The sequence below is a fragment of the Pongo abelii genome, chromosome 15 (genome assembly GCF_028885655.2).
Source record: "Pongo abelii isolate AG06213 chromosome 15, NHGRI_mPonAbe1-v2.0_pri, whole genome shotgun sequence".
Classification (NCBI taxonomy): Eukaryota; Metazoa; Chordata; class Mammalia; order Primates; family Hominidae; genus Pongo; species Pongo abelii.
In genome coordinates, this window is record NC_072000.2 from 92,757,255 (window position 1) to 92,771,207 (window position 13,953).

The 13,953-nt window shown below is 35.0% G+C and overlaps 1 protein-coding gene across 16 annotated transcripts in view; it reads left to right on the plus strand.

Annotated features, from left to right (window-relative positions):
• SPATA7 (spermatogenesis associated 7) overlaps window positions 1–11,027 on the plus strand; it is a 55,071-nt gene extending 44,044 nt beyond the window's left edge. For 5 of the 16 annotated variants that reach the window (XM_009249375.4, XM_009249377.4, XM_054530366.2 and 2 more), the window contains 6 exons: window positions 204–273; window positions 1,904–2,019; window positions 3,742–3,795; window positions 5,703–5,780; window positions 10,110–10,164; window positions 10,405–11,027. In XM_009249375.4, the coding sequence (XP_009247650.3) occupies window positions 204–273; window positions 1,904–2,019; window positions 3,742–3,795; window positions 5,703–5,780; window positions 10,110–10,164; window positions 10,405–10,989 (958 nt within the window). In that variant the 3' untranslated portion in view covers window positions 10,990–11,027. The remainder of the gene's footprint in view (window positions 1–203; window positions 274–1,903; window positions 2,020–3,741; window positions 3,796–5,702; window positions 5,781–10,109; window positions 10,165–10,404) is intronic. The other 11 variants (XM_002825009.6, XM_002825008.5, XM_024231681.3 and 8 more) reach the window with 5 other exon arrangements.
• The last annotated feature ends 2,926 nt before the right edge of the window (window positions 11,028–13,953 follow it).

The window sequence follows — 13,953 nt, forward strand, 5'->3', positions numbered from 1 at the left end:
TTGGATATAGATAAGAGGTACAGTGATATCAGATGAGTCTGCAGATATTTAATCAAATAAAATCAAATAATTCAAAATTATGTATTTTATAAGAATAGATGGATCTCATTCTTTTTGAGTTTATTTTTTCTAGCCAGTAAACCTTGTTACCACAGTGCTTATATTTTGAAGGATTAACAATTATTTATTTTAAATTATTACAGCTTTAAATCTGAGTTGGGGACAGCTGAGACTAAAAACATGACAGATTCAGAAATGAACATAAAGCAGGTAATAAGTATGAAGTCTTTTAGTATTGCTACATTTGAATTACAGATGTTTTTCTTTAAATAGAATATGTACAGCTATTTAGACTGTGAAGAATAATCTGTTGGTGGCACTTATCATACATGATATAGCCAGTATACAGAAGGTCTGCCTATTTACAAATGGTTATAGCTCTCTCTGAATGGCCAGGTGGATCCTGCCAAATCTTGGAAGTCATTTGTTACTAACATCTTTCCTAGATGATTGGTTGGCTGGCTGGACAGATGGAAGGATCAGTAAAATACCTTAAGTATTGTTTTCAAAGATGCAGACCTGGATTACTAGAGGAGCCAGCAGAGTAGTGCAGAAGTTGAGTTTTTATACCTTTTTTTTTTTTGTAAAGAATTGCCACATATTATATAATTGGAAATTATACATTTTATAAGAATAAGTAACTGTTATTCTCTTATGTTTGCCTCTGCTTTTTCTAGACCATAAAGCTGTTTATTACAGGGTTTATATTTTGAATTCTTAGCATCATTTCTTTTAAAATATTGCAACTTTGAGTCTGTTTTATTTTTGGAGTGTCAGTCTTGCACTTGTGTCCTGACTTAAATGTGTTGTTTATAAAAATGGTTTGTCTATTAAAATGTCAAACACAGATCCAGAGATAGAAGAATAAAATATAATCATACTCAACTTTCCCCCTTCCCTTCTGAAAATGGGTAGAAGGTGGTAGTTTTCCATCTCAGCCATTAATCGCTGTTTGACATAGGGCCATAGGGCCCTGCCACTTAAGGCCCAAGGACAAATCACTTATCCTCTGAGAGCTGAATTTCCTCATCTAGAAAAACTGTACTTAACTTGCAGGATTATTAGGAGGAGTAAATGATGTAGGCAAAGTGCCTAGCCTGGTAAGGGCTTAATAAATGATAGCTATTACTAGCTTGAAATTTTTGGAAAGAGTTAGCTCTGCAGATAACTACATAAACACGAAAAATATTTATTTACAATCCTGCAAGAAAATGTGTGTCCCCATATTCCATAGTCAGTGCCATCAGTACTTGACTTGAAGAAGCCGGTAGAGTATTAACTGCAGTAGGTCCACATTTTAACAGCACCTTTAAAACTGTAAAGCACTATACATAAATTGTCATTGTAAAGATTGAATCTAATGATGCGAGTAAATGCTTGGCACAGTTTGTGGTGCATAGTAAGGAGTCTATAAAAGTAAGCTGCCATTATTTTTGTTTGTTAATATTATTGTTCATGCTGCCAGCGCTACCACTGCTTCTATATATTTGACATGTTGGCATTTAAAACAGATGAACTATTTGAATTTCTGAATAATGATATTTTGTTCCCTCAAACTTACTTAAAAGTTGAAAATTTGCTTCGTTTTTCCCTTTATATGTTTATTTGTGGCAATTTCTTAATGTCATTTAAATGCCACTCATTAAAATATAAGAATTAAGTCATTTTATCTTTAAGAAAAAAGTGCTGGATGGATAGAAAAATTATTCTAAAATATTCTTTGTTGTACTGTATAATTTTTATCTACTGGATATCTCTGTTCACTTAAAATTTGCTATGTTTTATTTCTGCTTTTGTAATGTATTTTAAAGCCAAAATAAAGATTTTTTTATTGCATCCCCAGGCATCTAATTGTGTGGCATATGATGCCAAAGAAAAAATAGCTCCTTTACCTTTAGAAGGGCATGACTCAACATGGGATGAGATTAAGGATGATGCTCTTCAGCATTCCTCACCAAGGTAAACAGTTCACAGGACAAATAATTTCAACTGTCTTTAATTGCCTTCTTGTATAACAGACATATAGTATTTGCCACATAAGTACTATTCAATTGCATTCTCTAATCTATTTTGGTGTTATGTAATTCAATAACAGTTTTAGTTTTACCAAGGAAATTTTACAAATTTAAGTGCTTAGTAAAAGTTGAAATGAATTAATTTTGCTAATTCATTAGTAAAGGAAAAAGCTACACCAACTTGTATTATTTATTATCACTGTTCATTAAAAAAATGATTTTCCCCAAGGCAAGTCCTCTGGCAGTGATGCTAACCAGTTTACATGCCACAAATAGTACTGAAGAGCTTTACCATTTGAGGAGTCATAATTTGTGATTTTGAATATTCATCATATCCTAGTGCTTGACCAATCTGTGCTATATGAAGACACTATTTATTTATTTATTTATTTATTTATTTATTTATTTATTTATTTATGAGACAGTCTCTCTCTGTTGTCCAGGCTGGAGTGCAGTGGTGCGGTCTGAGCTCACTGCAATGGAGGCACTCTTTAAAAACTACTCATCATGTTGAGTAATTAAGGAATATTATACGTTAATTAGCAGGTAGTAGAAAACCTAAAAGATGTGTCGATAGTTTCAGTTGTCAAATGTATTTCCAGTGTCAGAGAATGGATATGAAATGCCGATGGATGGGGTAGAAGGAAGGAAAGAGTAGAGATTAAAAAGAGGGCAAGAATAAGGTGTTATGTAGCAGACCACTAGGGAAATACACACAATCCCCTCAGGCTCTGGCTTCTCCCTCAGGCCTTTGCTAGGGAGATCTCACCTGCTAAGGCCATGGAGAGTTCATTGTTAACTTCCCTGTCTTTGAAATTTCTGGCGTTTCAACACATGTAACTTATTATTTGTTAATATAAGCTGCTCTTGAGCCAGTCTTCATTGAATATTAAGAATGACTTAAGGAAAGGAATATTCATCTTTTCTAATACTTTCTAAAAGAAGTAAAGTAGAATGATATAATTGAGTATACGTGAATAAAATTTAGCTTCAAATTAATTATTGGTAACATAACTGAATAATAACAAAATTTATCATGATGACCAGCTTTAAAAATATTTTCATAGTAATGTATCTATATCCAGCATTATCTGTACATTAACCTTAGTCAAATTGTCATTGTTTATACTAGAGAAGTGCTGTAGTGTAGTTTTAAAACGAATTGTGAATTTATAACTAGAAAAGTAGTTTAAAAACCTGTCTTTGCTGCTTACTAACATTAACCTTGGAAAGTTACTTAGCCTTTCTGACCCTTGGTGAACTCATCAGTAAATGGGAAAAATAATACACAGCCAACGTGCCTGACTGGGTTGTTTAGAAGATTAAATTAGATATGGGTATGAGAGTGCTTTAAAAATTGCTGAAACATGTAATTACAGGTTGAGCATCCCAAATTTGAAAATCCGTAATTCACAATACTCCAAAATCCGACATGATGCGCAAAGGAAATGCGCATTGGAGCATTTTTGGATTTCAGATTTTTGGATTGAGATGCTCAACTACTAAGTATATAATGGAAATATTCCAAAATCCAAAATCTGAAACACTTCTGGTTCCAAGCATCTAAGGTAAGGGATATTCAGTCTGTACTAATATACAGTGTTATTGAGTACTTATTGTATGCCAACCACTGTTTTGCTCAACTACTTTAACTTCCTCTTTCTAGGGCAGTGTGTCAGTATTCCCTGAAGCCCCCTTCAACTAGTAAAATCTATTCTGAGTAAGATCTTTTTTACCTCTTCGTTTTGCATAGTGGAATCAAGGATTAAGAATCATAGAAACCATTATTAAATAAGTCAGGATTGAACAATAATCTCTTTTTTTAAAACTGGCAAGTAATAAATGTACATATTCATGGAGTACCTAGTGATGTTTTGATACATATACTGTACAGTGATGAGAACAGTTTAATTAGCATATCCATCATCTCAAACATTTTATCATTTCTTTGTGTTGGAAACATTGAGTATCCTTCTTCTAGCTCTTTGAAACTATGTATTATTGTTAACCATGGTAGTCATCCTATAGTGGTATAGAACTCTAGAACTTACTCCTCCTATCTAGCTATAATTTTGTATCTTGTAGCAAATCTCACCTTGTCCCTCATTCCCATCTACCCTTCCCAGCCTCCAGTACCCTCTGTTCTGCTTTCTACTTCTATGAAATCAACTGTTTTTAGCTTCCACATATGAGTGAGAACATGCGATATTTAACTTTCTGTTGCTGGCTTATTTCACCAGCATCCATCCATGTTCCATCCATGTTGCCACAAATGACATGATTTTATTTGTTTTTATGGCTGAATAGTATTTCATGGTGTATATATACATTTTCTTTATCCATTCATCTGTGAACACTAATCTGTCTTACAACTAGCTTTGGGATATCAATTGTATAATACATACTAAATTTGAGAAAATGACCTGAATAATTTTCTCAAATTTATTTGAGAAATAATAACAACTTTCTGGAATAATTATCAATCACGTCATTTTTATCTCCAGTAGAAATTTGTCCCTAAGTTAATACCTGATACTTTTTAATAATTAGTATCCATGATTCTTATTTATTTTATAAGTAAAAATAATAAAATAATAAAGAAGAGTTTTAGAGAAATGCAGACTTTTAATAGTTCAGGATACTCTTTCCAGAGGTTTCTAACCTCAGCAGTTCTTCGCAGATATTTTACTTGTAGATTTTAATGTTGTTTTACGTTACTTTTTTTAGGGAAAATAATTTATAAAATTTTGTTTATTTTGAAATATGCTGTTTTTAAATAAGCAAGACCCTGTGAATCAGTTTGAAAGTGTAACTTTTTATTAAACATTTAAATCTATTATTTGATTTGCTTATTAACTCTTCCCTTATATTTGCTTATTCAGTAATTTAGTTACTTGCTACTTACATTTGGTATTAATTCACTAATTTCAGCTGATTAAAATCAAACGTACAATAATATCCTAATTTTCTTGTAATAGCTACTAAAATATAGTTATAATAGAGAAGTGTGTTCAAGTAGTTAAAAATTACCACAAGATTTATGTTCACACATTTTCCTATGAGAATTTTTCATCTCCAAACGTTTTGAGAGAAAAAGTAAATTTTTCTGCTTTGTAAATTTCTCAACCTTAAAACAAGATGCTGGCCTAGGGCTAGGAGAGGACTTCTTAGCTGAAGCTCCTGCTTCTCTGGACAACTTTCCTCTTCCTTCTTGCAAATGCTTTGCAGAGGGACTTGCACCTCTGCTGCTGGACCTGGTCAGGAGCAAGAGGAAATTTAAAACATTCCTCGGGAGTGCTTGCTCCCAGTGGATTGCATTTGATTGCCCCTTGTCCTTTGTTGCTTTCTTTTTGTGTTGTTTAATTCTGCTTCTTTTTTACTGCTATGGATATTGCAGATATGTGTGAAATTTTACTCTATTAGGTCATCACCTTTAGTAAATATTTATCCTTGCATAATTTGAGTTGGTAGACATGTTTGTTTTGTAATATTCCCCTTAGTAATATGAGATAGAAGTACATTGGTAATGGTAGAGATAGATATTTCTAATTAGGTACTAATGTTTCTTACAGTTTTCAGAATAAGTAAGGAATAATTTTTATGCCGTATATTGCCTTCCTTTTACAGTGAAGAAGAACTGTTGTATCTGAGTTTCATTGAAGATGTAACAGATGAAATTTTGAAACTTGGTTTATTTTCAAACAGGTTAGTTTTTTTAATTGTGTTATGGCAATTCAGGAGTACATTAAATATTCTTCATATTTCTTCATATGATGTTAAAATTTTAAAGTTATTTTCCCATATTAGGAAATGAAAAAATATATTGCTTTCTTGGAAACTTATTATTATAATTGATAGCAAGTTGTAAAGAATGTTTAATTCATACTCTAGGGGAAGTTCACCACTTGGGAGAATTAAAGAATAGAGCTTTTATTCATTTTAATATTATATCCCTTGAGTTATAAGTGACTCGTGAAGGAAGATCTTTATCACTTATTTGCAAAGCTCCATAATCCCATTTTACTATCTAAAATTGTCATGAGAATCAAAAGCAAGCATTTTTGGTGCAACCATTATTAGTATTAGATCTAGTAAAATGAGAACAAATTAAGAGCTAGGTTTGCACACCGTAAGTTAAATGGAAAGTTTGCAAAACCACATTAGCTATTGCATAGCTTAAGGAAACTGTGTGTCCTGAATTTAGCTTGGACATTTGTGTATCTAAGATTCATTGAACACTGAGCTCTACTTTATGTTATGTAACCTAGGACCCTATTATGTATACTACTTGCTTTCTCTGTCATAATAATATGCCAAGCATAGACATTTCTAATAAATTATTTCTATCCTCTACATCAAGTTTTTAAAAAAATTAAAGCAAACATTTTCATTATTGGTATAAAAAGGCATATCAAAAAGACCTAAGATTTTTGGCATTAATTCTGTTGACCTCTTTCATTTTAAAAAGTTGGTTAATAATATTTGCGTAATATGGGTAAAGAGTTTCAGGATACATAATGAAAAGTTTTGGCAATCTGTATCACAATATGAATATACTTAACACTGCTCAATCGTGCACTTAAAAATGGTTAAGATGATAAGTTTTGTTGGTTTTTGCCACCACAAGAAAAAAAGTACACATACAAAATCATATGTATTTCTGCTTAAAATTTTGTTTTTCTCAAGATTATAAAACTGTTTATTACAGCATTTTTATAATCGTACCAAAAACCAGAATCAACCTAAATGTTTAATGGTAAATGTTTGGTTGAATAAACTGGAATATATATGAAATGTGAGGTCTGTTTAGGGATTAAAAATGATGTTGAAGTGAATTTACAGATATAGAAAGATGTTAAAGATATATGTCCGTTGATTAGAAAAAACAAAATAGAGCTGGGCGCAGTGGCTCACGCCAGTAATCCCAGCACTTTGGGAGGCTAAGGTGGGCGGATCACAAGGTCAGGAGTTCAACACCAGCCTGGCCAATATGGTGAAACCCCATCTCTACTAAAAATACAAAAATTAGCTGGGCGTGGTGGTGCACGCCTGTAGTCCCAGCTACTCGGGAGGCTGAGGCAGGAGAATCGCTTGAACCCCACAAGGCAGAGGTTGCAGTGAGCTGAGATTGTGCCATTCCTCTCCAGCCTGGGTGACAGAGTGAGACTCTGTCTCAGAAAAAAAAAAAAAAAGAAAAAGAAAAAACAAGATAGATACCCAAATAGTATGTATTGTTTAATTACAAGTTGGTAAAGAAATACAAATGAATAGAAAAAATGCCTAGTAGTGAATATTCTAAAATGTTAACAATAGTTGTAAAAAGTAGAATACAGATTTCTTGGGTTTTTAAAAAAATTATGAAATAATTCAGAACTACTAACTCTGAGGTTGGCTAATAACGTCACTGATGCTAGCAAATGATAACACAGGAAATTAGTTGTTTTTTAAGAAACTGTTGATACATTCCTGTGATAGAGAGGTGAGCATGGTGTTTTAGAATGAAGAAATTCTGTGGAGCCTGACACATCTGGGTTAAATTCTCCTAAAGGCTTTTGACCTCAGGGGAGAGGAAATTATCATCTTAGAGATGTGGCTTTCTCGTCTTTAAAATGGTTTTTACACTATCTTTCCCTCCCTACATTGGTCAGAATTAGAGGTAAAATGATTATTATGACTAGCACAGTAGCACTTAATGGAAATTAATGGTGATAACTTTTAAATTATTATGTGGATTTACCATCAGTGGGAGTTTTTTAATTTTTTTATTATTTTTTAAAATTTTGTGAGGTACACAGTAGGTATGTATATTTAAGGGGTACATGAGATGTTCTGATACAGGCAAGCATTGTGAAATAAGAACGTCACGGAGAATGGGTATCCATCCTCTCAAGCATTTATCCTTTGAGTTACAAATGATCAGATTGCATCCTTTAAGTTATTTTAAATGTACAATTAAGTTATTATTGACTGTAGTCACCCTGTTGTGCTATCAAATGGTCTTATTCATTCTTTCTATGTTTTTGTTACCCATTAACTACCCCACTTCCCCTGCAGCCCTCTACTACCCTTCCCAGCCTCTGTTAACCATCCTTCTACTCTCTATGTCCGTGAGTTCAATTGTTTTGATTTTTAGATCCCACAGATACGTGGGAGCATGCAATGTTTGTCTTTCTGTGCCAGGCTCATTTCACTTAATATAATGATCTCCAGTTCCATCCATATTGTTGCAGATGACAGGATCTCACTTTTTTAATGGCTGAATAGTACTCCATGGTGTATATGTACTACTTTTTTTTTATCCATTCATTTGTTAATGGACACTTAGGTTGCTTCCAAATCTTAGCTGTCATGAACAGTGCTACAACAAACATAAGAGTGCAGATATCTCTTCGATATCCTGACTTACTTCCTTTTGGGATTGCTGGAACATATGGTAGTTCAATTTCTAGTTTTTTGAGGAACCTGCAAACTGTCTCCATAGTGGTTGAACTAATAGTTTACATTCTTACCAACAGTGTGCAAGGATTCCCTTTTCTCCACATCCTCAGCAGCATTTATTATTGCTTGTTTTTGCATATAAGCCATTTTAACTGGAGTGAGATGATATCTCATTGTAGTTTTGATTTGCATTTTTCTGATGATCAGTGATGTGGAACACCTTTTCATATTCCTGTTTACAATTCGTATGTCTTTTGAGAATTGTCTGTTCAAGTCTTTTGCCCATTTTTTGATTGGATTATTAGATTTTTCCCTATAAATCTAATAGTAAATAGTTGTTTGAGCTCCTTATATATTCTGGTTATTAATTCCTTGTCGGAGGGGTAGTTTGCAAATATTTTCTCCCATTCTGTGGATTGTCTCTTCACTTTGTTTGTTATATCCTTTGCTGTGTTGAAGCTTTTTAACTTGTGATCCCATTTGTCCATGTTTGCTTTGGTTGCCTGTGCTTGTGGGATATTACTCAAGAAGTCTTTGCCAAATCAGTGTCCTAGAGATTTTCCCTCATTGTTTTCATTTAGTAGTTCCATAGTTTCAGAACTTACATTTAAGCCTTTAATCTATTTTGATTTGATTTTTGTGTGTGGTGAGAGATAGGGGTCTAGTTTCATTCTTTTGCATATGGGTATCCAGTTTTCCCATTACCATTTATTGAAGAGACTGCCTTTTTCCCAGTGTATGTATGTTCTTGGCAACTTTGTCAAAAATGAGTTCACTGTACGTGTGTGGATTTGTTTCTGAGTTCTCTATTCTGTTCCATTGGTCTGTGTCTGTTTTTATGCCTGACCATGCTGTTTTGGTTACTATAGCTCTGTAGTATAATTTGAAGTCAGGTAATATGATTCCACCAGTTTTGTTCTTTTTACTTAGGATAGCTTTGGCTATTCTGGGCCTTTTGTGGTTTCATATACATTTTAGGATTTTTTTTTCTATTTCTGTGAATAATGTCACTGGTATTTTGATAGGGATTGCATTGACTCTGTAGATTGCTTTGGGTGGTGTGGACATTTTAACAATATTGATTCTTCCAATCCATGAATTTGGAATATTTTTCCTTTTTTTTTTTTTTTTTTTGGTGTCCTTTTCCATTTTGTTCATTGGTGTTTTATACTTTAATATAGGAATTTTTTAAAAGTATAATTTAGGAAGGATTATAAAATATCTCTGTAAGAGGTTTTTCTTTAGGGTTTGGTTGTGTGTGTGTGTGCATGTGTGTGTAAAGGTCGGGGCAGAGAGGCTTTGGGTGTTTGCATATGTCTGTGAGAGAAAAACAGCTTTTTGGTGGTGGGGTGAGAAAAAGGAGAATTTTATTCAAAGAAATAAAAGTAGCATACAGTCTTTCAGAAACATGTAACGTGAAGCAAATGCATAATGGAAGAACTTAGAACAGGAAAGGATTAGTCTTCAGCTTTACAGAGAAAAAGAAAAATCTGAAAAACATTTTTCAACCTTTGTAGTTTCAGTGTTACATGGCTAGTTTATATTTAGATGATTTTCTGATTTTGAGACATTAACATTTTTGTTTATCATTTGTAGGTTTTTAGAACGACTGTTCGAGCGACATATAAAACAAAATAAACACTTGGAGGAGGTTTGTCTTTCCTTATAACTTCATTAGAAAAATTATAATATAAAAATAATTTTATGGTTTTTTTCATACCTTCAAACAATACATTAAAAGCAAGTGCTTTTTTTTTCCCTTGAACTTTTTTGAGGGTGGTGGTGGGAGAAGTGAAAGGAAAAGTATTAATCCTGTGAGATTTTCAGCACTGCAGTCAAAATTTAATTTGACTCAGTTAATGTAATTAGTCTCATCTTTTCTTAATCCTAGGAAAAAATGCGCCACCTGCTGCATGTCCTGAAACTAGACTTAGGCTGCACATCGGAGGAAAACTTGGTAAAGCAAAATGATGTTGATATGTTGAATGTATTTGATTTTGAAAAGGCTGGGAATTCAGAACCAAATGAATTAAAAAACGAAAGTGGAGTAACAATTCAGCAGGAACGTCAACAATACCAAAAGTCTTTGGATGTGTTATTGTCAGCACCAGAGGATGAGAACGAGATATTCTCTTCACCAACTGAATTTTTCATGCCTATTTATAAATCAAAGCATTCAGAAGGGGTTATAATTCAACAGGTGAATGATGAGACGAATCTTGAACCTTCAACTTTGGATGAAAATAATCCAAGTATTTCAGACAGTTTAACAGATCAGGAAACTTCTGTGAATGTCATTGAAGGTGATAGTGACTCTGAGAAGATTGAGATTTCAAATGGATTATGCGGTCTTAACACATCACTCTCCCAATCTGTTCAGTTCTCCAGTGTCAAAGGCGACAATAATCATGACATGGAGTTATCAACTCTTAAAATCATGGAAATGAGCATTGAGGACTGCCCTTTGGATGTTTAAACTTCATTAATAAATAACTCAAATGGCCAGTAACTCAATATTACTTTTCTTCCTTTTTTAAAATGTATGTATAAGATTTCTGTATTAGTTTTCTGTGCCGCAATAATAAGTTACCAGAAACCTAGCGGCCTAACATGCCACACATTTATTATTTATCCCACAGTTTTGTGGATCAGGAGTGTAGGCACAGCTTAGTTGGATCCTCTGCCCTGGGTCTCACAAGGCTATGCCACAATCAAGGCAGTGGCTGGGGCCGTGTTTTCATTTAGAGGCTTATTGGCAGAATTATCCTCCTTGCAGTTACAGATTTGAGGGCTTCGTTGTCTTGCTGACCAGTGGCTAGAGGCTGCCTGTAGTTCTCTGCCACTTGGCCCTTTCCTTAGGGAAGTTATAACATGGCTGCTTGCTTTTTTAAGGATATCAGGAAGACCAGAGAGATTCTGCTAACAAGATGGAGTCTTATATAATATAACATAATCACAGGAATGACTTTCTGTCACCTTTGCCGTGTTCTTTTGGGTAGAAGCAAGTCACAGGTCTTGCCCACACTTAAGGGTTGGGAATATATATAAGGGTGTGAATGCCAGAACACAGGAATCACTGGGGTCATCTGAGGACCTGCTGGCCACAATTTCTAAAATCACTTTTCAGAGGAAAACATATTTTACCCATATTTTCAGAGGAACATATTTTACCCAGACATAAACGGTTTTGTAGGCTATGGGAAATGGTTTATGGTCTGGTGTGAGTCTTGAAGCATTGGACCTTGTCTGCAATATCTTTAATTTCATTTTTCTCACTTTCCTGCAATATCTAAAGCCTCAAGGACCTTTCAGTTGTCAGTGACCCAGGGAATTCTGTCAGCGGCTGAGATGTTGTCTCTTGTTGTGAGTGCAAACATTTAGTCAGACCTGTCTGAAACCCTCCCCTACCCTTGTAGCTCATGAATGAGACCCTTACTATTAGAACATGGCCCAGCAGATTCATCTCTAGTTATACCTTTTCAGCTATTTACAATAATATAATTGAATATTTGTGTGCCCGTTATGTACAAAGTTTCATGCCTGGATACTGTGGAGGATAAAAACAATAACCCGTTTTGTTTTTATAAGCTATATTTTAATTTTTTATTTAAAAAAATACAACCCAGGTATTCTTCTGAAAACTTAACAGTGACTTCCAAGTATCCTGTTCTTTAACTCGGGCTTTTATCATCCTTTGGCCATAGCAGCATTTCCCAAAAGGTGGTACTTACCACTGGAGAGCTGAGAGTTGATTTTAGTGGTATGTGGATGACAGGTCCATCTCATTCATGGGATGCTGACCATCACCACTGTCTTCAGGATGAGACACAGGTACAACCTGCAAAGCACAATATGGTGGGACTGAGCACCCAACCCACTTCTCACCTCCACTGTCGGAATCCCCAACTCACCGTGCTGCAACCCTTCTTTGGCACACCTGCCCCTCAGCCCTCACCTCTGGACTTCTTCCCTTTAACCCTGTAAGCAACACCATCTATCCCCTCTTGCAGTCCTCTTAAACCTCCTGAAATAACCTTAGCTCTATTATTGCTTCCCAGCCTGGGTCTCCCTGTCCGTTAGATCTTTACCCCTCTATTTGCTTCTTGGGTTCTGTTGTTCCTCAGCCCCAGGGTTCCTTTCTTCAGTCCCAGCCTCATTCTTTCACAAACCCTCTCTTCCCATTCCCCATGTAACTACCCCAGACCTACTGGCCTGGCCCAAATTTTCCTTTCTTGGCTGGAGCTACCGTCTATCTTTCTGGAGGCATTCTCAGAAACTATCTCCTGGCTGCTGTTCTCCAACACTTTGGTCCAAGCCCCAGACCTGCCCTATTTGACATTCAGTCTTCTTCATGCTCTAACTCTGGGTACAGCTTCTTGTCTCTGGAGCCATGACCCATCCTAACTTGGATACCTATTAGGACAATTTGTTGTTATCTTTTAGTTTCCCTTTAAGTTTTAAAAGGTGAGTTGATTTAAAGAAATATTAAAAATGGTTCTTGAATGTGGCAAAAGTATTATAGTAAGAAGGTAGGATGTGGGTGGTAAGTTTGGGAAACAGCACTTAAACTCTTCTAGCAGCATCTTTTTTTTTTATCCCTAAGACATCTTGTTACAGCATCAAGCAACATCTTTATATCTTCCCCTCTTCCTTCTCACACAGCCCATCAACTGAGGCTGAGAGGCATGATGAATGCGAGTGTGTCTTCTCAGCCAGGTTGCCTGACTTGATTCCTTTTGAGCTGTGACTTTGAGCTGGGTTATTTGAGCTGGGTTACTGTGTGTTTTCTCATATCTTGAATGGGGGTAATTATAGAGCCTTTATCATAGAGTACAAGAATTAAATGAACTTGCATGATAATTAAATACAGGCTGCTGCTACTTTTTTTTGCTATTTATTTTTTATTTCAGTAGGATTTTGGGAACAGGTGATGTTTGGTTACATGAATAAGTTCTTCATTGGTGACTTCTGAGATTTTGGTGCACCCAGCACCTAAGCAGTGTACATTATACCCAGTGTGTAGTCTTTTATCCCTCACTCCCCTCCTACCCTTTCCCCTCGGCCCCCAAAGTCCATTGTATTATTCTTATGCCTTTGCATCCTCATAGCTTAGCTCCCACTTATGAGTGAGAACATACAATGTTTGGTTTTCCATTCCTGAGTTACTTCACTTAGAATAATGGTCTCCAATTCCATCTAGGTTGCTGCAAATGCCATTATTTTATTCCTTTTTATGGCTGAGTAGTATTCAATTGTGTGTGTGTGTGTATATATATATACACACATCACATTTTCATTATCCACTTGTTGATCGATGAGCATATGGGCTGGTTCCATATTTTTGCAATTGTGAATTGTACTACTATAAACATGCGTGTGCAAATTATCTTTTTTGTATAATGACTTCTTTTCCTCTGGGGAGATACCCAGGAGTGGGATT